Here is a 27,188-nt window from a genome sequence, read left to right as displayed (position 1 = left end):
GTTTTAGGCTCTCCCTGATATTATGTAGAAATTCATATATTTCCTGCTTGTTCAGGAAGAAGAGTGCCATTCATTTTCCCATAGTTGTAATAAGCAATATTGTTTTAACTTTTTTATATTGGCCTCAGTTGCAAGTATCTTTCATACTTCCATTTAAGTGCAATTCTTTTACCAATAAAGCACTCCCCTTTTTGTGATTTCAGATTAAATTCCAGTGAGCAGGTTCCCAGAGTTACTAACAATGTATCATTCAGTCTTATACAGCAGGTGCCCTATAATTTTAGTAGAGCTCCTCACTGAACTGTTCCAGCTAATGAAGCTAGATTCACAAATTGCAATTCATGAGCCCAAATGCTTACATCATATCATACACCTGATGCTAATATAAATTGGTTGTATGCTCTGTTAGGAAGCAGAGCATAGTCAGTAAGTTGTGTGGCAGCTGAAGTCGCCATGAAGCACAACTGAGATGGGCAAGTCCATTGGTTCTCTGCTACTGTAAAGAAGTGTGCATCATGACTGAAAGGCTGTTTGCATACTTACATGAACCAGTCCTTTACACCCCATTATACTACTTTATTGGCTACTTTGCTTTGGACTTAGATTTCAATTTTGGCCTGACTGGGACAATTTGTTTTTTGCTTATAATGAACTTGGCATCCATTCTGGAATTTAATGGCTTGCAACTTCTTAGATGAAGTTACGCATTGCTGTCATCCAGCTTTTATCATCTGTACACTTTCCGCGGCCAAGTGAACTTTGCTCTGAGCACCATGTAGCAGAAGATAACTGTCTTGAATATAAAGAACAATTTGTGTTTTCATTGAGTGGGGTACAAAAATAATTACGGTGTGTTTCCAGTATATCTGTGGACCTCACGCAGCAGAATTTGTTGAGTTATTGTGTATTTTGAGTATCATTTGTTCTTAAATGTAAGCTGCTCAGTGTAATTGTCATCATGGAGCTAGACTATAACGGTATGAAGAGTAGTATGCATATTTTACACTAGACTGTGCCAATATTTTTACCAGATATGGTGACAGAGCAACACACGTAAAATTCACATTTAGAAGAAATGACCAGAATACAAGTGAGGCTTGCCCTATTTACAATTTTGTTTCCAAACCCTCTTCAAATAAATGATGAGAAGAATAATAACTGAAGTTTGTGACATGCTCCTTTTCTTTGAATGCTGTCAAGTAAAAGCACATGGTCCATACCTATCAACTCTCAGTATTAGCAAAATGGAATAGGCCTCCACCAGTAAAAAAATAATAAATTCTTAAATCATAAAGTATGCATAAAACGTTTCAGAAATCTGCTCTCATGAACTTCTTTGGTCTTGAAAGACTCCAGGCAGTAGTACTAACCTCAAAAAAATACTCATTTTTCTGTGTATCTGCTCACCTTTATATACAGGGTGGTCCATTGATAGTGACCGGGCCAAATATATCATGAAATAAGCATCAAACGAAAAAAACTACAAAGAACGAAACTCGTCTATTTTGAAGGGGGAAACCAGATGGCGCTATAGTTGGCCCACTAGATGGTGCTGCCGTAGGTCAAACGGATATCAACTGCATTTTTTAAAAATAGGAACCCCCATTTTTTATAACATATTCGTGTAGTACATAAAGAAATATGAATGTTTTAGTTGGATCACTTTTTTCGCTTTGTGATAGATGATGCTGTAATAGTCACAAACGTAAAAGTACATGGTATCACGTAACATTCTGCCATTGCGGACTGTATTTGCTTCATGATACATTAGCCATGTAAAAACAGACCATTTACCAATTGTGGAAAAGGTCGATATCGTGTTGATGTATGGCTGTTAGCGTTGTTGTGGTCTTCAGTCCTGAGACTGGTTTGATGCAGCTCTCCATGCTACTCTATCCTGTGCAAGCTTCTTCATCTCCCAGTACCTACTGCAACCTACATCCTTCTGAATCTGCTTAGTGTATTCATCTCTTGGTCTCCCTCTACGATTTTTACCCTCCACGCTGCCCTCCAATACTAAATTGGTGATCCCTTGATGCCTCAGAACATGTCCTACCAACCGATTCCTTCTTCTGATCAAGTTGTGCCACAAACTTCTCTTCTCCCCAATCCTATTCAATACTTCCTCATTAGTTATGTGATCTACCCATCTAATCTTCAGCATTCTTCTGTAGCACCACATTTCAAAAGCTTCTATTCTCTTCTTGTCCAAACTATTTATTGTCCATGTTTCACTTCCATACATGGCTATGCTCAATACAAATACTTTCAGAAATGACTTCCTGACACTTAAATCAATGCTCGATGTTAACAAATTTCTCTTCTTCAGAAATGCTTTCCTTGCCATTGCCAGCCTACATTTTATATCCTCTCTACTTCGAGCATCATCAGTTATTTTGCTCCCCAAATAGCAAAACTCCTTTACTACTTTAAGTGTCTCATTTCCTAATCTAATTCCCTCAGCATCACCCGACTTAATTCGACTACATTCCATTATCCTCGTTTTGCTTTTGTTGATGGTCATCTTATATCCTCCTTTCAAGACACTGTCCATTCCATTCAACTGCTCTTCCAAGTCCTTTGCTGTCTCTGACAGAATTTCAATGTCATCGGCGAACCTCTAAGTTTTTATTTCTTCTCCATGGATTTTAATACCTACTCCAAATTTTTCTTTTGTTTCCTTTACTGCTTGCTCAATATACAGATTGAATAACATCGGGGAGAGGCTACAGCCCTGTCTTATTCCCTTCCCAACCACTGCTTCCCTTTCATGTCCCTCGAGTCTTATAACTGCCACCTGGTTTCTGTACAAATTGTAAATAGCCTTTCACTCCTTGTACTTTACCCCTGCCACCTTTAGAATTTGAAAGAGAGTATTCCAGTCAACATTGTCAAAAGCTTTCTCTAAGTCTACAAATGCTAGAAATGTAGGTTTGCCTTTCCTTAATCTAGCTTCTAAGATAAGTCGTAGGGTCAGTATTGCCTCACGTGTTCCAGTATTTCTACAGAATCCAAACTGATCTTCCCCGAGGTCGGCTTCTACTAGTTTTTCCATTCGTCTGTAAAGAATTTGTGTTAGTATTTTGCAGGTGTGGCTTATTAAACTGATTGTTTGGTAATTTTCACATCTGTCAACACCTGCTTTCTTTGGGATTGGAATTATTATATTCTTCTTGAAGTCTGACGGTATTTCGCCTGTTTCATACATCTTGCTCACCAGATGGTAGATTTTTGTCAGGACTGGCTCTCCCAAGGCCGTCAGTAGTTCCAATGGAATGTTGTCTACTCCGGGGGCCTTGTTTCGACTCAGGTCTTTCAGTGCTCTGTCAAACTCTTCACGCAGTATTGTATCTCCCAATTCATCTTCATCTACATCCTCTTCCATTTCCATAATATTGTCCTCAAGTACATCGCCTTTGTATAGACCCTCTATATACTCCTTCCACCTTTGTGCTTTCCCTTCTTTGCTTAGAACTGGGTTTCCATCTGAGCTCTTGATGTTCGTACGTGTGGTTCTCTTATCTCCAAAGGTTTCTTTAATTTTCCTATAGGCAGTATCTATCTTACCCCTAGTGAGATAGGCCTCTGCATCCTTACATTTGTCCTCTAGCCATCCCTGCTTAGCCATTTTGCACTTCCTGTCGATCTCATTTTTGAGACGTTTGTATTCCCTTTTGCCTGCTTCATTTACTGCATTTTTATATTTTCTCCCTTCATCAATTAAATTCAATATTTCTTCTGTTACCCAAGGATTTCTACTAGCCCTCGTCTTTTTACCTACTGGATCCTCTGCTGCCTTCACTACTTCATCCCTCAAAGCTACCCATTCTTCTTCTACTGTATTTCTTTCCCCCATTCCTGTCAATTGTTCCCTTATGCTCTCCCTGAAACTCTGTAGAACCTCTGGTTCTTTCAGTTTATCCAGGTCCCATCTCCTTAAATTCCCACCTTTTTGCTATTTCTTCAGAATCTACAGGTCATAACCAATAGATTGTGGTCAGAGTCCACATCTGCCCCTGGAAATGTCTTACAATTTAAAACCTGGTTCCTAAATCTCTGTCTTACCATTATATAATCTATCTGATACTTTTTAGTATCTCCAGGGTTCTTCCATGTATGCATCCTTCTTTCATGATTCTTAAACCAAGTGTTAGCTATGATTAAGTTGTGTTCTGTGCAAAATTCAAACAGGCGGCTTCCTCTTTCATTTCTTAGCCCCAATCCATATTCACCTACTACGTTTCCTTCTCTCCCTTTCCCTACTACAGAATTCCAGTCACCCATGACTATTAAATTTTCGTCACCCTTCACTATCTGAATAATTTATTTCATTTCATCATACATTTCTTCAATTTCGTCATCATCTGCAGAGCTAGTTGGCAGATAAACTTGTACTAGTGTAGTAGGTGTGGGCTTCGTATCTATCTTGGCCACAATAATGCGTTCACTATACTGTTTGTAGTAGCTTGCCCGCATTCCTATTTTCCTATTCATTATTAAACCTCCTCCTGCATTACCCCTATTTGATTTTGTGTTTATAACCCTGTAGTCACCTGACCAGAAGTCTTGTTCCTCCTGCCACTGAACTTCACTAATTCCCACTATATCTAACTTTAACCTATCCATTTCCCTTTTTAAATTTTCTAACCTACCTGCCTGATTAAGTGATCTGACATTCCACGCTCCGATCCGTAGAACGCCAGTTTTCTTTCTGCTGATAACGACATCCTCTTGAATATTCCCCGCCCGGAGATCCAAATGGGGGACTATTTTACCTCTGGAATATTTTACCCAAGAGGACGCCATCATCATTTAATCACACAGTAAAACTGCATGCCCTCGGGAAAAATTACGGCCATAGTTTCCCCTTGCTTTCAGCCGTTCGCAGTACCAGCACAGCAAGGCCGTTTTGGTTATTGTTACAAGGCCAGATCAGTCAATCATCGAGACTGTTGCCCTTGCAACTACTGAAAAGGCTGCTGCCCCTCTTCAGGATCCACACGTTTGTCTGGCCTCTCAACAGATACCCCTCCGTTGTGGTTGCACCTACGGTACGGCTAGCTGCATCACTGAGGCACGCAAGCCTCCCCACCCACAGCAAGGTCCATGGTTCATGGGGGGAGGGATGTATGGCTATTGTGATCAAAATGCCCAACAGGCGTGTGCTATGTATGCTGCATGGTATCCTGGACGACATCATCCAAGTGTCCGGACCGTCTGCCAGATAATTACGTTATTTAAGGAAACAGGAAGTGTTCAGTCACATGTGAAACGTCAACCTCGACCTGCAACAAATGATGATGCCCAAATAGGTGTTTTAGTTGCTGTCGTGGTTAATCCACACATCAGTAGCAGACAAACTGCGTGAGAATCAGGAATCTCAAATACGTAGTATTGAGAATGGTACATCAACATCGATTACACCCATACCATACTGTCGAGCACATAGCTCGTGTGCAGTTGAAGAGGTATTGAACAGCATATTTCATGACAGGTGGATTGGTTGTCGAAGCACCATACCATGGCCCGCACATTCACCGGATCTGACGTCCCCAGATTGCTTTCTGTGGGGAAAGTTGAAGGATATTTGCTATCATGATCCACTGACAATGCCTGACAACATACGTCAGTGCATTGTCAATGCATGTGCAAACATTACGGAAAGCAAACTACTCACTGTTGAGAGGAATGTCGTCACACGTATTGCCAAATGCATTGAGGTTGACAGACATCAGTTTGAGCATTTATTGCATTAATGTGGTATTTACAGGTAATCACGCTGTAACAGCATGCGTTCTCAGAAATGATAAGTTCACAAAGGTACATGTATCACATTGGAACAACTGAAATAAAATGTTCAAACGTACCTACGTTCTGTATTTTAATTTAAGAAACCTACCTGTTACCAATTGAGTGTCTAAAATTGTGAGCCATATGTTTGTGATTATTACAGCGCCATCTATCATAAAGTAAAAAAAGTGGTCCAACTAAAACATTCATATTTCTTTACGTACAACATGAATATATAATAAAAAATGGGGGTTCCTATTTAAAAAAATGCAGTTGATATCAGTTTGACCTATGGCAGTGCCATCTAGTGGGCCAACCATAGCGCCATCTGGTTTCCCCCTTCAAGTTAGACAAGTTCCAGTTTTTGTAGTTTTTTCATGGACTCAAATCTGGAATTTCCTTGCTCAGAATATTTACACAAGCTTTGACTATTTCTGTGGATAAATACAAATTTATTCATAAATGTAAGATTATGTATATGACTCACTTGGGAAAGACTGTGGTCCCGAGTTTTGAAACCAATTAACATGTAATATATACTGTTTCCATTTGTAGGAACTTCCCACTGAGGTACAATACTCCTCACCTCATGGAACAGGGCTGTGGAAACATGAATGAAAGGGTTAGACATTGAGTATAACAAATCCAGTCACATATAACTTCATCTTCACAATCTAATGCGCTCTTAAGTACACTAAACAGTATTACCCACCTTGGTACAGAATAAAATCATGTCCAACAGCCTGTTCTTCTATCACATCATCTTCATGCAGATCTGGCAGTCTTTTTTTGCAGCTTTCGATAAAGTGAACTTCAGGAAAAACAGCTGTTGGAAAAAAAGAAACACACATTGTATAATTAAGCTTAAATGAAGAATGCTTTGAAATATTACATCTTTTACAGGGCAGCTTAGGTAACATTACATCATATTACTCATTCCACAACATGATATTTTGTCATGTTCAAGAAAATGCACTGAAACAACAATTGTTTTTTTGCAGAACATCTATAAGAAATTTGCTGTTTTGATTAGGCATTATGAAAATTTTATTTCTACACTGAGATTCCTTCAGATTTTTCTCCTTGCAGAGGAGGACATAAATTCAAACCTAACTAAAATCAACACATTTATTTTCATTTCATTTTTTCTGTCTATGTATTCCATAAATCTATGTAACAATGACCTTGTTCTAGTTGTGGACTGTGTTAATACTGTTGTAATTCTTCAGATTCTTCTGGTGCACTTCGTGTGGAAATAGTTCACAGGTGAACAGTCAGATACAGTGCCAAAGGGCAAAATATTTTGGTGAACGACCAGATTGCCATCATCAGGTGCACTGATGAACTGACTTATGGAGGGCCAGTGTCACACTTCATTTTTATCTCCTCCCCCTCTCCTTCTAATCAGCTCCTCCATCAGACCCCCCCCCCCCCCTCCCCCTTTCTCTTCCTCCTGACAACACAGTGTTCCATTCTAGGTTTGCACCGAGGTGTATATACTGGCAGCTGCTTGCTGTTCCTCTACCTGCCCCCAAAATCAGTTTAGTGTATGATATCTCATTTCACTTCTTGACCATTCTAATAGCAGTGTCCCATGCCATGCCAGCAATTGCAGAAAATTGACTGATGGAATCACATGGTATGGATTATGACCACACCAAGGTTCTGACATAGATTTCCAATTTCTGGGCTATGTGATTAGATATCTATCGAGATTCAAGTAATGGATCCACTGATAAATTGTGATAATGGATATGGGAATGGTAAAGAAGAGAAATGAGATATTAGACATACGATCAGCATCAGTGGCAGGTGGAGGAACAACAGAGCTGCTGCCACTCTGTGCACCTGGGCGTGAACCTAGGACAGCACACTGTATGGTGGTAGGAGTGAGGGTAGGGATGGTAGGTGCAGATAGCTGATGCAGCAGCCAATCAGTGCAACAGGGGTAGGAGATAAAAATGTGTTTCAAGCCCCCCATCCGTCAGTTCTACAGTATAGCTGATGGTGGCAATGTGGTTATTTGCTGAAATACAGGGCCTGTTGCACACTAACATACAGAACTTCACCTATGAGCTATTTCAACATATTATTACTGTTACCACAAAAATTTACTTGCACAACACATATCAATAAAATACTTGTTCAGACAGTCCTTGAACACACACATATTATATATATCTGAAAATTTATTTCTCATTATGCTCAGCAAAAATTTTGCTCCACCTGCGAGTTTGTGGATGTGTGTAGTCTTATATTCAAGGGGAGCAGAAAATGAAAGAATAAGCCTTATGAAACTAAAAGAAAAAATATAATTTTTGCAATAGGAGGTGTTTCCAAATAATTACGGGAATTTTAATTTTTTATGGGGAATTTTATTTATTAATGTACATCAGTGTTATCCCCTTTAAAATTGTCCTCATTAGATATTATACACTCATGCCAGATTTTTTTCTAATCTTTGAACTACTTCTGAAATCTGATCTTTGGGATAGCTTTTAGTTTTCTTAGTGATGTTTCTTTAAACTCATTTATGATTGTAAAATAAATGCCCTTAAAGGATTTTTTTGTTTTTGGAAAAAGAAAAAAGTCACATGGAGCCATGTTTGGTGAATATGGAGGGTGGAGCATCATAACAACATGGTACTGGTTTTGGCCAAAAATTCACAGACAAGCAATGAACAGCAAGCTGCTCACTAGGTGGTAGAGAAGATGCTGCTCAGACTTGCCACGTTTTCTGATGCTGGCACTCCTTAAGTCATCCAGTGTGTGGGAGGACTCCTGCAACAACAGACTACCATTTTCAACTGGTCATTGGCTGAACTGGCTTCACACCAACAGATTCCATATGGCACTCAATTCATTTTATTCCTACCTCCTGTAGAAAGGTTTTCATCAGGTGGGTACTGTATGTTTAGGCATTATCATCTTGCAAGATGAACCTTTTATCACCAACATTTTGTCTCTAGGTCCAGACAAAAGGTTGGAGGATGCTGTTATGATACTAAACAGGTCTCAAATTAAGTTCACTAGCCATAGAAGGGTTCAACATCTGTACATGATACTGGCACAGAATGGGACTGACCCACCTCCTTGCTAAACCTATGTGCCCACATATCACAGACATTTATTGACACTTTGCTGCCCTCATACTATTTTCACCAATCATTTGGAGTCAGATAAACCCTGAATTATTGGTGAAGAGGACTCAATGCCACTGAAAATAAACCATTCAGAAAATATTTATGTTGTAATGGTTTGTTTCCATGGAATAGAAATATTTATGGAGGGAGCATAGTGTTGTACTGTGTATGTCATGAACTTCAAACTGGAACTGTCACGTAGCTTCTGCATAATGCTTTTTCTTTATATTTGGTGCTAAGCACAAAACATTAATATTACAATTATTTGCCCTGTTTTACTTGTTTATTCATTAGTAACAAATTCAAATGGCTCTGAGCACTACGCGACTTAACTTCTGAGGTCATTAGTCGCCTAGAACTTAGGACTAATTAAACCTAACTAATGTAAGGACATCACACACATCCATGCCCGAGGCAGGATTCGAACCTGTGGTCGCTCAGTTCCAGACTGTAGCGCCTAGAACCGCATTGCCACTCCGGCCGGCCATTAGTAACAGCAACTGTGAATAACTGTTGCAGCTAAGGAAGTAAATAGAAATATGTCAAGGGAGGAAAAGCTATTTTCATAAGCAGGTATGGTACTACAAAGGTCAAATTACAGTTACCATTCTAGTAAGAGACACCTTATGCATTGACAAATATCGAGACATGGTGTGAAACTTCCTGGCAGATTAAAACTGTGTGCCGACGTGACACTTGAACTTGGGGCCTTTGCATTTCGTGGATAAGTGCTCTACCAACTGAGCTAACGTTTTTTTTGTTTTGTTCACAATTATTATCATTATCTGGTCTGGGCAGACATCATAAGACACCACTTAAAGTTCATTGTTTTATTACAGAGGGCAGCCAACCTCTGACCGAACACCTTAAGCTAGTGTGCTGGCTTATTTGTACCAAGGCCATGATTTGAACCTGGGCCTCCTGCCCACTAGGCAAATGCGCAAACAACTACGTCGCCCTAGCACACAAAACTTGAGCTTGGGACCTTTGCCTTTCGCAGTCAAGTGCTCTACCAGCTGATCTAACTGAGCACAGGTTTACTTTCACCAGTACCTCTGTCTCCTACCTTCCAAAATTCGCAGAAGCTCTCCAGTGGAATTTGTGAGACTAGCACTCCTGGAAGAAAGGATATTGCCTTGACATGGCTTAAGCACAATCTGTTGGAAGTTTCCAGAATGCAATTATCACTTTGTATTAGAGTGTGTGCTGATACGAAACTTCTGAAAATAAATATATTTTGCTAACTTCTGAATACTACTTGGAATGTTGGCGGCTGAAATTCTGTTCGCCATATCTCAATGCTTGCGCCATAGATATTCCTCCTAGGTGGTTGTATCTGACCTCCAGATTTTCTGATGTGTACTGCCCATAAATGAGTGTGTATACCACATGCCTGTCAGGGAGTTCTCATCTGGATAGTTCAGCAACTCTTCTTTTTGTTTGATGCCACTTTAGCGACTTGTGAATCGATGACGATGAAATAATAATGAGGACAAAAACACCCACACACAAACACACACACAGTCCTGAGAGGAAAAAACCTCGACCTGCCTGGGATTCGAATTTGAGGCTCCTTGATCAAGAGCCAGCAACACTAACCACAGTACCTCGAGCTGCTATTATCTGTGGTACTGGCCTTAGACCATAGATGATACAGATCGCACAGGACATGATTATATTGAAAGCAACATCTTGATGACCTGGCAATGGAATTCTTTTGCAGCTGCTTTATGAGTAAACATCGATTTTCTTTAGTATGGTAGTGTTGGAAGTCGTGTGGCTAGGGCCTCCTGTTGGGTAGACCAGTTGCCTGATGCAAGTCTTTTGAGGTGGCGCCAGAACACAACACCCAGTCCATGAGTGGAGAAACTCTTTAACCCAGCTAGGAATCGAACCCGGGCCCCCCGCATGGCATTCCCCCGCAATGAGCACTCAGCTGCCGAGCCGAACATAGTATAGTAGTGTTAGTAAAGGTTTTTTAAATTATAATGTTGAAGTCTTGGGCAGCGTTTGCTTGCGCCGGAAATACGTGAAACAAAGTAATATTTCATTGCACAGGTACCATAGTTTTGAAATTCAAAAGTGTTTAGAAGGTTTTCGAGATGAATGACCTACAGGACGAAGCTAAGACGTTATACCATTTTTACACATATCTTCTCTTTGAGGGAGTTTGAGCATAAATTTGACGTATTTAATGAACTTTTTCTTCTTCTTTTCCCCAGAATTTATGCCGTCTAGTCCGAGGTCCATTTTTACAGGGTTAGGTTTTCTTTCGCATTTAATGACAATGGTTAAATACAAGTAGCTGTATCGAAAGAATGTGTAGAAAATTTATGAAATATTCAATGCCTGTTTTTTTACTGTTCACGATACAAATTTCGTAATTTCTTTTTAGGTAATACCGACAGTGGCAACAGTTTTTGCACTGACGAAGTACGAAGGCAAGTTCAGAACCCTGAGTTTAAGGAAGAATTATAAGGCGAATGACCTCACAAAGCCATCCAGGAAACAGTTTTCGCCTGAAAATTTTGCCAGTTTCGGTATCGTATCAGAAGGAAACTGAAGCCATAAGCTTTGCCATGATCTTCATTGTATTATTTACCTCCGCATTTAGCACCCAAAGAACAAAAAAGAGGGAACATAAGTTCGGAGAAATGCTGAAAAAGCGTCATCCGCTTCGGAAAATAAACTATAAGACGCCTTTATTCGCACCTGATCAGTATGACCTGATACATACAATCGGATGTCATTTCTTGTGGTAGCATAAAAGAATCATCTCACTCGTGCTTTCCAGGAACCAATTGAAAACTAAATGCATCCTGCCAAACTGATGTTTTGCCTTCTAGTCGTTTGGAAATGCAGAACCAAATGTCGCACAGCGCAGCAAAAGGGAGAATTCAGTGAGTGAAACGTAATTTGAAAGCTTATAAAAACTGCACCAAGGAAGAGCTGCAAATACAGCGTGTCGGAAAAATCTTATTAATATTAAATGTTCAGCAGATAGTAGTACTGCTAAACATACACTGATGTTGTTTGTTTTGTTGTGGTCTTCAGTCCTGAGACTGGTTTGATGCAGCTCTCCATGCTGTTCTATCCTGTGCAAGCTTCTTCATCTCCCAGTACCTACTGCAACCTACATCCTTCTGAATCTGCTTAGTGTATTCATCTCTTGGTCTCCCTCTACGATTTTTACCCTCCACGCGGCCCTCCAATGCTAAATTTGTGATCCCTTGATGCCTCAAAACATGTCCTAACAACCGATCCCTTCTTCTAGTCAAGTTGTGCCACAAACTTCTCTTCTCCCCAATTCTATTCAATACCTCCTCATTAGTTACGTGATCTACCCACCTTATCTTCAGCATTCTTCTGTAGCACCACATTTCGAAAGCTTCTATTCTCTTCTTGTTCAAACTAGTTATCGTCCATGTTTCACTTCCATACACGGCTACACTCCATACAAATACTTTCAGAAACGACTTCCTGACACTTAAATCTATACTCGATGTTAACAAATTTCTCTTCTTCAGAAACGCTTTCCTTGCCATTGCCAGTCTACAGTTTATATCCTCTCTACTTCGACCATCATCAGTTATTTTACTCCCTAAATAGCAAAACTCCTTTACTACTTTAGGTGTCTCATTTCCTAATCTAATTCCCTCAGCATCACCCGATTTAATTTGACTACATTCCATTATCCTCGTTTTGCTTTTGTTGATGGTCATCTTATATCCTCCTTTCAAGACACTGTCCATTCCGCTCAACAGCTCTTCCAAGTCCTTTGCTGTCTCTGACAGAATTACAATGTCATCGGCGAACCTCAAAGTTTTTACTTCTTCTCCATGAATTTTAATACCTACTCCGAATTTTTCTTTTGTTTCCTTTACTGCTTGCATCAATATACAGATTGAATAACATCAGGGAGAGGCTACAACCCTGTCTCACTCCTTTCCCAACCACTGCTTCCCTTTCATGTCCCTCGACTCTTATAACTGCCATCTGGTTTCTGTACAAATTGTAAATAGCCTTTCACTCCCTGTATTTTACCCCTGCCACCTTCAGAATTTGTAAGACAGTATTCCAGTTAACATTGTCAAAAGCTTTCTCTAAGTCTACAAATGCTAGAAACGTAGGTTTGCCTTTTCTTAATCTTTCTTCTAAGACAAGTCGTAAGGTTAGTATTGCCTCACGTGTTCCAACATTTCTACGGAATCCAAACTGATCTTCCCCGAGGTCCGCTTCTACCAGTTTTTCCATTCGTCTGTAAAGAATTCGCGTTAGTATTTTGCAGCTGTGACTTATTAAACTGATAGTTCGGTAATTTTCACATATGTCAACACCTGCTTTCTTTGGGATTGGAATTACTATATTCTTCTTGAAGTCTGAGGGTATTTCGCCTGTCTCATACATCTTGCTCACCAGATGGTAGAGTTCTGTCAGGACTGGCTCTCCCAAGGCCATCAGTAGTTCTAATGGAATGTTGTCTACTCCCAGGGCCTTGTTTCGACTCAGGTCTTTCAGTGCTCTGTCAAACTCTTCACGCAGTATCTTATCTCCCATTTCGTCTTCATCTACATCCTCTTCCATTTCCATAATATTGTCCTCAAGTACATTTCCCTTGTATAAACCCTCTATGTACTCCTTCCACCTTTCTGCCTTCCCTCCTTTGCTTAGAACTGGGTTGCCATCTGAGCTCTTGATATTCATACAAGTGGTTCTCTTCTCTCCAAAGGTCTCTTTAATTTTCCTGTAGGCAGTATCTATCTTACCCCTAGTGAGACAAGCCTCTATATCCTTACATTAGTCCGCTAGCCATCCCTGCTTAGCCATTTTGCACTTCCTGTCGATCTCATTTTTGAGACGTTTGTATTCCCTTTTGCCTGCTCCATTTACTGCATACACTGATAAGCCAAAATATTATAACCAGTACACGCCGCGACGTTGGATGCCGCTTGATGGCGATGCACGCACGTGACGCGGTAATATATGTATGCGGAGCAGACACGGACGGTGGACTGCAGATGAGGATATTCATTGAAATGTTCTACGAAGAGCCTGTGAACGAGTATCTCGAAAACGGCGAAGCTGGTCGAATGTTCATGTGCCTAGCGTCGTGAGTATCTACGGAAAGAGGTAGGACAGTCAAGCTATCCCTAGGCGCTGAATGGTTGGACGTCCACAATTCTTCACAGAACGTGGGTTTCGGAGTCTTGTCTTCACTGTAAAGTAGGATACATGGTGCTCTGTGGCATCTCTGCCGAAACAGCACAATGCTGGTGCACGCACAAGTGTTTCAGAACACACCTTCATCGTATATTGATGAATATGGAGATCCACAGCAGATCTCCCCGACGTGTTTTCATGTTGACCCAACGACATCGTCAGTTACGATTGCAGTGGACACGGGACCATCAGGATTCGACCGTCGATCACTGGAAACGTGTCGGCTCTTCGGGTGAATCACACTTTTGCTACACTATAGGTCGAAGGTCGTCTCCACAAATGCCATCATCGAGGCGAACTGCGGCTCGAAACATTTAGCGCGCCACGGATGTAGGTTGGTGGGAGCAGTATTATGCTATGGAAGACATTCTTCAGGGCTTGCATGAGGCTTGTGGCAGTAATCGACGATCTGATAGCTGCGAATCACCTCCATCCCTTCATGCTTGACGTCCTCCTTGCCGATTACGTCATCTTTCAGCACTATAATATATTTTGCGTGGCTCGGGGCCAGAACCGTGCAACAGTGGTTTGAGGAGCACTATAGTAAACTCTCGTTGATGTCTCAGAGACATCTGAGGTAAATCCTATTGAACACGTCTGGGTGGCTATCGGGCGTCATCACCGTGTACTCAAATCAGCGACCCGTTATTTAAGCGAAGTACACGACCTGTGGGTACACATGTAATGCCTTGTACCTCCACAAACCCACCAACAAACTGTCGGGTCCGTGATACGCAGAATCAGTGATGTATTTCGCTCCAAAGACGGACAAACTAGTTATTAAGCAAATGGTAATAATGTTTTGGGGTCAATTCTAGTGTCTGATTCCAGTCGTCAGCTTTGAGCAATGACGTCACACCTAAGGCAGAGACGCTACATAAAGGCAGTCTTTGAAGGCAACAGATCATAATCGTAAACAAACGAATGTAGTATACGATAAAATCACACAGTTCGCGTGGTTAATTACTTAGCCTCAAATTATACCGACAAGAATTAAATGTAACGAAAGTAAATAAGAATGGAAAAAGAGAAATATGCATGTCTGAAATAAATTATTATCGTAGTTCATGAGAGTAAAAAAACCACAGACAACCTTTAAATCTAGTACAGTATAGCGAATGGTGAAGTATGATAACCGTTAACTTTTAATACCAATTGTTAAGTGTAACGGGAAGGGGACACAAATAACGAAAACTGACAAAAGGTAGGATATAATAAATACTCGAATCGGTAACTGCAACTGACTTATATGGGTTAATTCCAGTTACCGGTTCCAAGCAAAATGTTACAGGATTTCTACTTATGGTATTAGTGTCTCCATTACTATGAAAAAGAGAAAAATTTGGAAGCTGCGACTACAATACTTAATAGTTTCTCGTAGTAGTTCTCAGATCAATAAGCAACCTAGAAACCCTACAAAAACATAGTCCACAGATTTATTGCAAAAATGTCCAAAATTATGAACCATCGAAAAGTTGGAATCGGTAACTAGAATTGTCCTAGGCCACTTTTAGTTACCGATTCCAGCCATTCAATGATTCATTAATCAGATCGTTTTTCAGCAAATGTGTACACTCGAATGTAGGCTACTATGATTTCTGCATTGTCCGCCACCGTTAGCTGAGTGGAATAGCCGGCACGGTAGCTCAGCATGTTCGATCAGAGGGCTGCGTGCTCTCTGTTATAAAAAAACTGAGTCAAGGAATCAACGATCAACTTGAACGGATGTCTTGTGACATCCGCCTAAACCAAACGCAACGATCTACATCGAACAAAATGGAAAAAAAAGAGTAGTCAGCGCGACGGACTGTCAATCCTAAGGGCCCGGGTTCGATTCCCGGCTGGGTCGGAGATTTTCTCCGCTCAGGGATTGGGTGTTGTGTTGTCCTAATCATCATCATTTCAACCCCATCGACGCGCAAGTCGCCGAAGTGGCGTCAAATCGAAAGACTTGCACCAAGCGAGCGGTCTATCCGACGGGAGGCCCTCGTCACATGTCTATTATTATATTATTTCTGCATTTGTTAATTGCTCTCTGAACTACTGCTGAAAGTTACTAACACTGGCATCCGTAACTAGTACTGCCCTATATAGGTCAGTTCTAGTTACCGGTTCCAATTTTTGCTACACACCGCAGCAGTTTTAGAGAGCAATTACAAACGTAGAAATGGTATTATGTTTCAGTGCATACAACTGCAAAAATAATTTACATATGAATCACAGAGTGATTGGATTCTGTAACTGAAATTTACCTACATAGTTTTAATTCTAGTTATCGATTCCAATATTCTTTATTTTTTGTAGATATTCGTTTGTCATGTACTGGCTTGTCTTTTAGAATTTAGTGCGTCGGTTTCTCTATATTTTATGCTACTGTTAAGTATTTGTTGTCATTCATTTAATTTTCCCGTTTTTCTGATATATTTTAGTGTCTCTCCGCCCAAAACCCCTACTTTCCTGCCCTTCTCCCGTTAGATACAGTAATTAATATAAAATTAACGGTATTTTATAACAGTATGAGTTCTCCATGCACTTTACTGTAATGCAACCTACAGATTCTCTGTGCTTTTCTAGTCGCATACATTACGAGAATACTTCTAATCAGATATGAAAATTTGTTTCTAATTCTTGTCCTTATTGTTTTCGTTATCTTCAATTTGTTTCGATATAATTCATGACTAAGTGAATAACTGCGTGAATGTGATTGTAATGTTATCGTATGCTACATTCGTTTGTTTACGAGTGTGATCCGTTGCTTTCATAGATTGCCTATACGTAGCGTCTCTGCCTTAGGTATGACTTCATTGCTCAAAGCCGACGAGTGGAATCGGACTCTACAATTTATCCATGTTTTGGCTGATCAGTATATAATATTATACAGCAGACCGATCAGTTCTTAGACTAAATCCTTGAGATGTTGGTTCCTAACCTCAACCAGAGTCCATGATGATGAGTCACGAAATCCCAATTTTTCTGCAACTTCGTTACTGCAGCGTCGGCAAGTGACTGGCAAGTATGACACACTGTGAGAGGATTTTATACTGGCATAGAGAAGCCCATTCAGATTGCAAATGTGGTCGTATTTCGAAGTTCATTGTGGCGCTATAAATACAGCACACTCAATCAGGGCAGCTTTTTACCAGTTATGGTGTCTTTGTGCCACTTACCACTTATGCTTCAAATGGCTACTGCTCCACCTACATGCATTATTTTGTACGGAAGTGACAGTTGTATAACCTCTGTGATTTCTAGTTCGAATTTCAGTTATCTTTAAAACTTCTTAAAATCTCTTTGGCTTGTGACTATCAGTTAATTCTGTTGACCATGTCGAGAGCTTCTGGCGACAGTGATTAAGTTGAACAACACCAGATCAATACAAATATCATCATATTTCAAAGCAAACCGTCAGTGCCGAATTAGCACACTTTATCTTTACTGCTTATTAACACAAGATTTCCTTCTGGCACGATCTAAATTTACCTTGAGCATTAGACAAAGGAAAAAAATCTTTGTTTTTTAAGACTGTTCTAAAGTTACCCTGAATAACTGTGTAACTTCGTACCAGCATTAAAATTAAAATTTTACTCTAGGAGGGTGTAGTTAGTATACATTTTCACTTTTCCAAGGACTCAGAAACTGTAGCCGTAAAGTGTTACATGTCTGTTGTGGTGTGTAATTTATATTGTCGTGCATTTTCACAAAATGGAAAAAGTGGTACAAAGCTACCGCAGTTGACTGTAAGGAGTTTTATAATGTGGAATGAAGTAAAACGTTTTTCCTTTTTAAGGCAGTGTAGTATCGATAACAGAGAGAGATGGAAACCAAGTCTCTTTTTTTCAAGGCGAATTAGAGTAGTCAGACTGGACGGACATGCTTAAGGCGTGAAAACCAAGAAAGCTGTAGGGCAAGGACATTCATTGTCACCACTGATGTTCTCTTGTCCATTGAAGTGGAAATGGGGGAAATATACAACTGTTATTGTCTTTCAAGGACAGAAAACATGCATAATATATGTAACTGGTGGTGTGACAGTAGTAGGCGAAAGTGAACAGGGATTGGGTTTTGTACCAAATTTATCGGAATATATGCAAGCCGTAGGTTAAGGTATCACATAAACACGAAGAATGCGTCAGAGGTGAACGTACTGGGTGCTGGAGGACTAAATGTTACAGCTGGGAAAGAGATCTCGAACGGACATATACGTTTTGATACCTGTCATGCATAACAGATAAATGTGTTAGGTACATTCAAGGCATAGAAGCAAGGACAAGGCCACAAGCTCTTTCCTGAAAATAAATAGCGGTTAATGTCCAACTTTTGAATGTATTAAATGAATCAAAAATCCGTAAAGTTTCTCGTGAAACGAACTACAGTCTGCACAAAGCATCAGGAAGGAACGAGACCACATCAGATTACAATTCATTCTTCGTCTTAAAAGAAGTTTAGGTGGTTCGATTATCACTTGACCACTGTTGTATTAGACTAGTTTAGTGCCCACTGCTTAACTCTGCACAGACTTTATTTGTTTGTTTTTCTTTAATCGAATATTTTTGTTGTTCACTAATTGCAACACCTCATGAATTCCTCAGGCCAATTTCGCCCATAGAGCAATGGTTTCTACCGACTGTATTTCTGATCAAAAAGCGATTTTGGTAGCTAGAGTGCAGGGTCTTTGTTAATCAGGCCTTGTACGTTCTTGTGGTGATATTTACAGAGAAACTTTCGTCTCGCAACACATATTTATTTTTATCCAAGCGGGAAGTGAAATACCAATTTTTGTAGATTTAGCTTCAAACTTTTCTTTAACGTAACAAAATATTTTCTTTAAGAAACTGGTCCCCTATTTCATCCTCTTAGGGATTGAATTTCCAAAAACAGTGAAACATGTATTTATTTATTTCTAGCAGAGAAGCCAAATACAAATTTTCATAGGTGTAGCTTCAAATGTTTTAATAATGAAATATTTCACCCCCATATGGGTTGAATTTCCAAAAACAATATAACAAGTATTTTTTAAATTTCTAACGAAGAAGCCAAATACAATATTTATAGATTTAGATTTGAAGATGCTTACATAATGAAATAAATTCATAACACGTTTCACCCCCAATTCAATCTCTTAGCAGGTTGAATTTCGAAAAACATTGAGACACTTTTTTTGTTTGTAACCGAGAAGTCAAGAGCTAGTTTTCAAAGATGTTGCTTTAAAATTGCTTTAGAAGTTCTTTAATAATGATCTGTTTTCAAAAACGACTTTCATCCTCTATTTTACCCCCCTTTTGAATCATCAGTCTTCTGACAGGTTTTATGCGGCCCGCCAGAAATTACTTTCCACTGCCAACCTCTTCATCTCGGAGTAACACTTGCAATCTATGCCTCAATTATTTGCAGAGTGTGTTCCAATCACTGTTTTCCTCTGGAGCTTTTACCTTCTACAGCTCCTTGCAGTACCATGTAAATTATTTCCTGATGTCTTAATAGATCTCCTTCTATTATGTCCCATCTTCTTGTTAATGTTTGCCATACATTCCTTTAGTCTCTGATTCTCCAGAGGAACTCATCATTCGTTACCTTAACTGTCCACCTAATTGTCAACATTCTTCTGTGACACGCCTTGTATTTAAATTCTACTCTTGAAGATTTCTTTTATTTGCATAATTGCTTCTTCGATGTACAGACAGAACAATAGGGGCTAAAGACTAAATCCCTGTCTTACACCCTTTTTAATCCAAGCTCTTCGTTCTTCGTCTAACACTCTTATTATTTCCTCTTGGTTCTTGTACGTATCGTGTATTACCCGCCTATCCCTATAGCTTACCCCTATTTTTCTGAGAATTTCGAACATCTTGCATCATTTTATATTGTCGAACGCTTTTTCCAGGTCGATAAATATTATGAATGTGTCTTGATTTTTCTTCAGTCTTGCTTCCATTATCAAACGCAACGTCAGAACTGCAGAATTGTGGGGATGATGTTTTTCCGAAAGTCTGATGGTATATCATCAGACTCATAGATCTACACACCAACGTGAGCAGTCGTTTTATTACTATTTCTCCCAATGATTTTAGAAATTCTCATGGAATGTTGTCTATCCCTTCCGTCTTGTTCAAACGCAACTCTTTCAAAGCACTTTTGAATATTGATTCTAATGGTGGATTCCCTAACTCTTCTATATCGACTCCTGACTTTTCTTCTATCACGTCACCAAACAAGTCTTCCCGCTCATAGAGATCTTCAGCGTAATCCTTCCATCTATATGCTCTCTCTTTCTCTTTCTTTCTATATATATCTCTCTCTCCTCTGCATTTAACAGTGGAATTTCCATTGCACTCTTAATGTTGCCACCCTTGTTTCTAATTTCACCGAAGGTTCGTTTGAGTTTTCTATATGCTGAGTCAGTCCTGCCGACAATCATTTCATTTCCGATTTCTTCATATTTTTCCTGCAACCATTTCGCTGTAGCTTCCCTGCACTCCCTGTCTGTTTCTTTCCTAAGTGACTTGTATTCTTGCATTTATTTCACTTCGAAGTTACCTGTATTTCTATATTCGTGAATATCCCAGAATATTTTTGTACTTCCTTCATCCATCGATCAACTGAAGTATTTCTTGTGTTACCCATGGTTTCTTCGCAGTTACCTTCTTTGTACCTATGTTTTTCTCTCCAACTTCTGTGACTTCCCTTTTAAGAGATTTTCAGTTCTCTTCAGCTGACCCGCTTACTGAGCTATTCCTTATCATAGAATCCATAGCCCCAGAGAACTTCAAGCATTTCTCCTCATTCCTTAGTACTTTCGTATCCCACTTCTTTGCGCATCGATTTTTCCTGACTAATCTCTTACACTTTAACCTATTAACTACTAAATTGCGATATGAGTCTCCTAGGTACGCAGTAGTGGTTGAATTTCCCGAAATACTGAAACACTTATTTCTTTATTTCTGACCAAGAAACCAAATACCGATTTCCGTAGTTCTAGCTTCAAAATTGTTTTAATAGCAACATTTTTCAAAAAACTTTTCATCCCCCTGCTTCACCATCTTAGGGATAGAATTTCAAATATTACTAAACGATTTCTTCAGTACACGATCAACATTCCGTCGCAATTTGAAGTTTCTATCCATAGCAGTTTGGGTTGTGCAATGACGAGTCAGTCAATCGGGACTTTGCCTTTTATAATGTATATAGATAGCACTCAGATTTTATTATTACATGTTCACATTAGTAGGAGCTGGGATATTAGTTTAAGTCCATTTTCCTATTCGTGTTGGAAAAATCTCCATTGCGTTTAGTGACTGCGGAACAGAGAGTTAACAGTACTAAAAATAGCAGTTTTCAGTTGGTATCATGCCATTCTTCTATTAATACATGCCAGCCGCTTGGAGCGCTAGCATCGCCGCAGGCAGCTGCAGGTATCAGAGGGTTGCGTTTTCTTGCCCTCTACACTGTTTCGCGACTGTTTGTCGACGACTGTGCCTCAATGCGACAGAGATAGGGCTTGGAAAATGACACTTGAGTTCGAACAGGCTCATGATTTCCCGATCGCCGAAGCGCTTGATACACTATCGAGCTTTTTTGAACAATCACATGACATTTGACACGCGCGGCGTGAGTGGAAGGGATATGCAAGAAACTATTAGCTAGCCACAACAAAAAACTATGGATCTATTTAATACTTGACAATTTCTTGAAACACTGGAGCAAAATAGCATTAAGTCCTACCGCTGCACAAGCTGCTATTGGGTTTGAACAAATTTACGAGTTCTCAAACAGTAGTGATAAGTATGGATATATAAACGTTTACACTGATTTTTAAGTAAAGAAAATAGACAAAGCCGAAAATGTCGTCCTCTAAAAGTATTACTTGACTCAACTCAGTATAATATTTTATTTGTTTATGACAGTTGATAAAGAATTATCGAGTAGGTTCCAAATGAGCAATTCAATCTGTGTTCAGAAGAATAACAGGTAGCAGATGTTAATCAGTTTGAAAACAAGAAGGCAGAATTCAGGTGAAATAATCAAGACAATTAATCACGAATTAAATGAAAAAAAAAAGAAATGTATCGTAATAAAGTGACTGTAACTTTTATTGCGAGAATTAATTACAGCGGCAAGACCCGTCTTGGAGGTCGTACCATCAGACTATATCGTGCAACGAGCGAAAGCTCGAGAATTGGACAGAATCATGACTGTAAACTTTTATTTATTTATTAGTTGTCGTTGTTACGCATAATCTATGCCTTAGAAGATATTTCAGCACGGGTTTTTCAGTTATTTTTATTATTAAAATCGATAGTGCATTAAAAACACTAAGACTGGTCGTTGTGATAGTACCACAAAAGCCACTGGATTGCAGGTCGATCAAAAGATCGAACAGAACCCGAGATCTCCCGAATTGTGACGTAAACTGTTCGAACAGTTCGAGTCGAGTTCATACACAGCCCTAGGCAGAGATGGGTGCTTACGCCACATGGTACGCCGTCTGTATATATCAGTAGCTTCTTAGCATGGAGGTAAGAATAAGCTCCATGGTTCTTAGGTAATGTATGTCTGTGATCTGCGGGCGCGTTCACCTGTTTTGAGTAATGGCGGCAACTGCGATGTAAGCTCTTTGGAAGTAAACAAGCGGGTCGCGGTCGGGCGCGGCGAAGATGCCAGCTGGTGTAGGCCGGCGGTCGCGCTCGGGTTCGCCGCTATGCGGCTGCTGTGGGGACCGCGAGGGAGATGGGGCGCGCAGGCGTCGGCGTAGGCCGCGGGGCAGACGCACCGTCTCCTGCGGCTGTGAGCACGATGACGCAGCTGACGACGTGAGTACTGACTTGCTCCGTGTGATCACCTCTTTCATCTGCTCTCAGCCTAAACTTCACTACCACATTAATCCGGAGTAATTTCCAAGATCACTTGCAAGCATATACATCGCACTCGCGACTGTCGAGCCGGCAGATATCGATTTTGTTTACAGCGTCGACCACAGTCTACGACGAACAGTCGGGCTTGTAGCGCTAGCATCGCTTGATCGCTTCAATTTTCAGAAGTTACACAACGTGGCGGCGACTTTTCCACCCGAAAGAGAAAATGTAGTTAAGGTAATACCCTATCTCCTGTCAACGTCAACATATCAAAATAAAATCTCAGTGTAATGTAAAACAGGTATACTTGGTTCTCAGTAGCAGAGTCGTAATCGTTATGTTAAATGAATTGTGACAATGTGTTTAAGTTCAAAAGGGACTGATTACAAGTATATCCGAGAGCTTGGCACGTCTTTTCTAGATTGTGACGCTTCGCGTTGATTGTAATTCTTTTCAGAAGCTTCTTTGCGATATTCAGACACATTTTATACAATAACAACCAGGTACTTTGTTGCTACTGCAATTTACAGTGGCACAGTAAATTCCGAAATACGACCTCATTTGCGTTTTGAATGTGCTTCTGCATTCCATATATACAATGCGCAGTCGTTTCGCAGTGTGTTTATATGTACCAGCCACTTGGCATCGCTGCAGTAACGGTTGCAAAAGAATTGCTGGAGTTTCGTAACTGTTTATGATACTCGACCGTCAACAACAGATCATCTGATGTCAGTAGTGTTCTAGAGATGAGTGGAGTCGATTCGGTGTCGATTCGTACTACTTTACATGGCGTGAGTTAATTACGAGATGAGCACCGTGGACAGTTGTTTACAGTTCTGTTGGGGATATGATCTATTGCCAAATCACTGTTGTAAGAATTGCTTGGATTGACATGGGCAGATGTGTGCGAAGCTGGTTACAAAAACGAGCGATATTGACTTCGCACTACACTTATATTGATCAAATGTCACTAAAGATCTATGATTAGAATAAAACACGTGGTTCGATACGTGTAAATTAACAGTACAGTAGATTATTATTTTAGTGTCTTGCTGGGTTAAAATTATATACTGGAAATTACTGCTACAGAAACTAGAATATCCTCTAACCGTTTTGCGATTACTATGGTTTTTTGTCATGAGCGTTTTGTTTGACTGTGAAGAATGATAGAGCTCCCGTAGGTGGAGAAAACAAGGTTGTAGAAGTAGATAGATTGCACATCACAACTCGCAAGTACAGGAAACGACGACTTTTGAACAGGTTTGGTGTTTGGTGGCATTGGAAGGGAGGCTCGAAAGTACTTCATAGTGAGAGTGTATTCGAGGTATAAACGAAACTTTAGTGTTCCTTGTTAAGCATTTCATCTTGCCAGGAATGAAAGTCATTACCGACGGCTGTAAGTCTTAAAGCAGAAGAAAGAAGGATTTGATCACAAATTTGTCAGCCATTCATTGGAAAGTGTGACTTTGGGAAATCTGTAGGTTCATACGCAGAATATCTCAGAAATCCTCTATTAAAAGAGAACGCTGACTGGAAGACAGAGACGAACTGTGCATATTTCAGTACCAGTACTTCCGCAACTGGCGGTTACGTGGCAAACTGCTTCCTTGCGAGACTTTCCCAATTTTCTTGACAGATGTACGTAGAATATACCCTGGCTACTGCGAGAAAGGACTGCCCATGGCTGCGTACACAACAGGCAGAAATATCCAGGGGTTTGGATGACGTGTAAAGAAAGTTTAATTACATTTAATTCCATCATTGGAAGACATTCATCTTTTGTCGTTGTTTTTGTCAACACTGTAAATAAAGACGATATCGTCCATCTTTTGTCGTTGTTATCAAAGGTGTGATCAAAATCGATATCTGGCGCTTTGACAGTCGTACGTTCGATATATATCGCTTGCAAGTAGTCTTGAAAATTACGTAAGGAACATTGGCAACAATAAACAAGGGCTATGGTAACGCCTCTTCTGGATAATCTACGAAATAACTTCAAAATGGGGCAGATGTAGCGCCTCTTGTACATAAGATATTATGTAAATTTGATTTGTTGCAAATTGTTGTTGTTGTAATCTTCAGTCCAGAGACTGGTTTGATGCAGCTCTCCATGCTACTCTATCCTGTGCAAGCTTCTTCATCTCCCAGTACGTACTGCAGCCTATATCCTTCTGAATCTGCTTAGTGCATTCATCTCTTGGTCTCCCTCTACGATTTTTACTCTCCACGCTGCCCTCCAATACTAAATTGGTGATCCCTTGATGCCTCAGAACATGTCCTACCAACCGATCCCTTCTTCTAGTCAAGTTGTGCCACAAACTCCTCTTCTCCCCAATTCTATTCAATACCTCCTGATTAGTTATGTGATCTACCCATCTAATCTTCAGCATTCTTCTGTAGCACCACATTTCGAAAGCTTCTATTCTCGTCTTGTCGCAAATTATTTAGTAAAAAAAAAAAAAAAAAAAAAAAAAACGCGAACTTCTCGATGTGCACTGAGTTTATTAAGTGGTGTATAGGATAATTTTTTTTTCGGTATTTGTAGTGACTTCCGGGCTGATGCTTAGTTTGAGACTTAATGGGCTCAGCTGAAAGTGCCATGAGTGAAATGAGCTGCAATGATTTTTACAAGCTTCATTGACCCACATTGTAATCTCCTACTCTATTATCCATTTGCTGTGTACAATTCTGATCCTCCTTTTAATATGTAGGCTACGTATGGAGCGAGCTCACAAATTTTAACCCTACGACTACCATCGGGACGTCTGTTGCCCACGATAGGTTATCAGCTAGGCAGTGAGAATTTGCTGCATGTTTTTGTTATTTATCAGCGTCTCTCTGATAAAGGAAAGCCTGCTAACGGTTGCAGAATTGTTGCAATTACAGATTGCACCTGTAGGTTGTGCTCTCCTCTAAGTTTCATTGTCAAGTCACACCGCCGTATTGTTGCATCGCATTAGTTCGCACCTGCAGATAGGCAACACAACTGCAAGATAAGCATAGCGAATTGCTGTCATTCCTTCCCAGATACATCTTGTCAACAGATTGCACGCGCGTACTGCGTTTGCCACATCACAAATGAAACTCATAGTGAGCACCTGCAATATCAGTTACAAACTTGAAGAGACGCTCTCTCCATTGATGTGTGTGTGTTTTCGGTATCTTGAAGTTTTTGGCTATCGTTTGTTTGAGCTCCGTAGGTACTTATAGAAAATCCAGTACGTCTACCCCTTCCCGTGTTCTAAAATGAAACAACGGAAAATATTATTTTCATATTGTCACTTATGACTATGACGTTAATTAAAATTATCATTAATTAATAATTAGTTTGATAATATTGAAAAAGGTGATAGCCAAAGGGTTAACTGGTGGTAGGATATTGTCTGACAGATTCAGGAAAGATCTGTGACGCTCGCAGGATAACCAGTGCGGCCTATTACCAACCTTCCATACACGCGTCGAAACAGGAACTTAATCTCACACGTACTAGTACTCACAACACCCAATGCACGCTAGAACGTCCTATCAGTCTCATTGTTGATCCCAGACGCAAACAGTAGTGTACTCTTAAAAAGTTGCACGACAGTATATAATTTAGAAAGCTGATCGAAATCCCAAATGGTTCAAATGGCTCTGAGCACTATGGGACTCAACTTCTGTGATCATCAGTCCCCTGGAACTTCGAACTACTTAAACCTGACTAACCTAAGGACATCACACACATCCATGCCCGAGGCAGGATTCGAACCTGCGACCGTAGCAGTCGCACGGTTCCGGACTGCGCGCCTAGAACCGCGAGACCACCGCGGCCGGCTCGAAATCCCACATTCACAGTCCAGTCACATTAATGTGACATAAATCAGAAGCGTGGATAACCACCTCTTGCAGTGCGGACGTGCTAGAATGTCAGTGAGGTTCCAGAAGGTACTGAAAGCTCCAGTGCCGTGGCCAGCCGCGCTAGGTTTCTCCGAGATGGCCCAACAGATTCTCGATTCGGTTTAAATCCGGGGAGTCTGGTGGCCAGGGGAGTACGGTAAACACATCGTGCTCTTCGAACCACGTACGTACACTGTGAGCTGCGTGACACGTTGCATTTTCCTGGTAATAGATACCATCGTGGTCGTGCGGTAGCGTTCTCGCTTCCCACGCCCGGGTTCGATTCCCGGCGGGGTCAGGGATTTTCTCT

The 27,188-nt window shown here is 40.3% G+C and overlaps 1 protein-coding gene across 2 annotated transcripts in view; it reads right to left on the bottom strand.

Annotated features, from left to right (window-relative positions):
* The window catches only part of LOC124619428, a 434,008-nt gene that overhangs the window by 39,119 nt on the left and 367,701 nt on the right, over positions 1-27,188 (bottom strand). For both annotated transcript variants that reach the window (XM_047145803.1, XM_047145804.1), the window contains exons 3-4: positions 6,503-6,616; positions 6,278-6,390 (exon numbers count right to left, since the gene is read on the bottom strand). In XM_047145803.1, coding sequence (XP_047001759.1) covers positions 6,278-6,390; positions 6,503-6,616 — 227 coding nt within the window. The remainder of the gene's footprint in view (positions 1-6,277; positions 6,391-6,502; positions 6,617-27,188) is intronic.

The sequence above is a fragment of the Schistocerca americana genome, chromosome 6, assembly GCF_021461395.2.
Source record: "Schistocerca americana isolate TAMUIC-IGC-003095 chromosome 6, iqSchAmer2.1, whole genome shotgun sequence".
NCBI classification, from domain to species: Eukaryota; Metazoa; Arthropoda; class Insecta; order Orthoptera; family Acrididae; genus Schistocerca; species Schistocerca americana.
The sequence above is the reverse complement of the archived record's forward strand: the minus strand, read 5'-3'. Positions and strand labels throughout refer to the sequence as shown.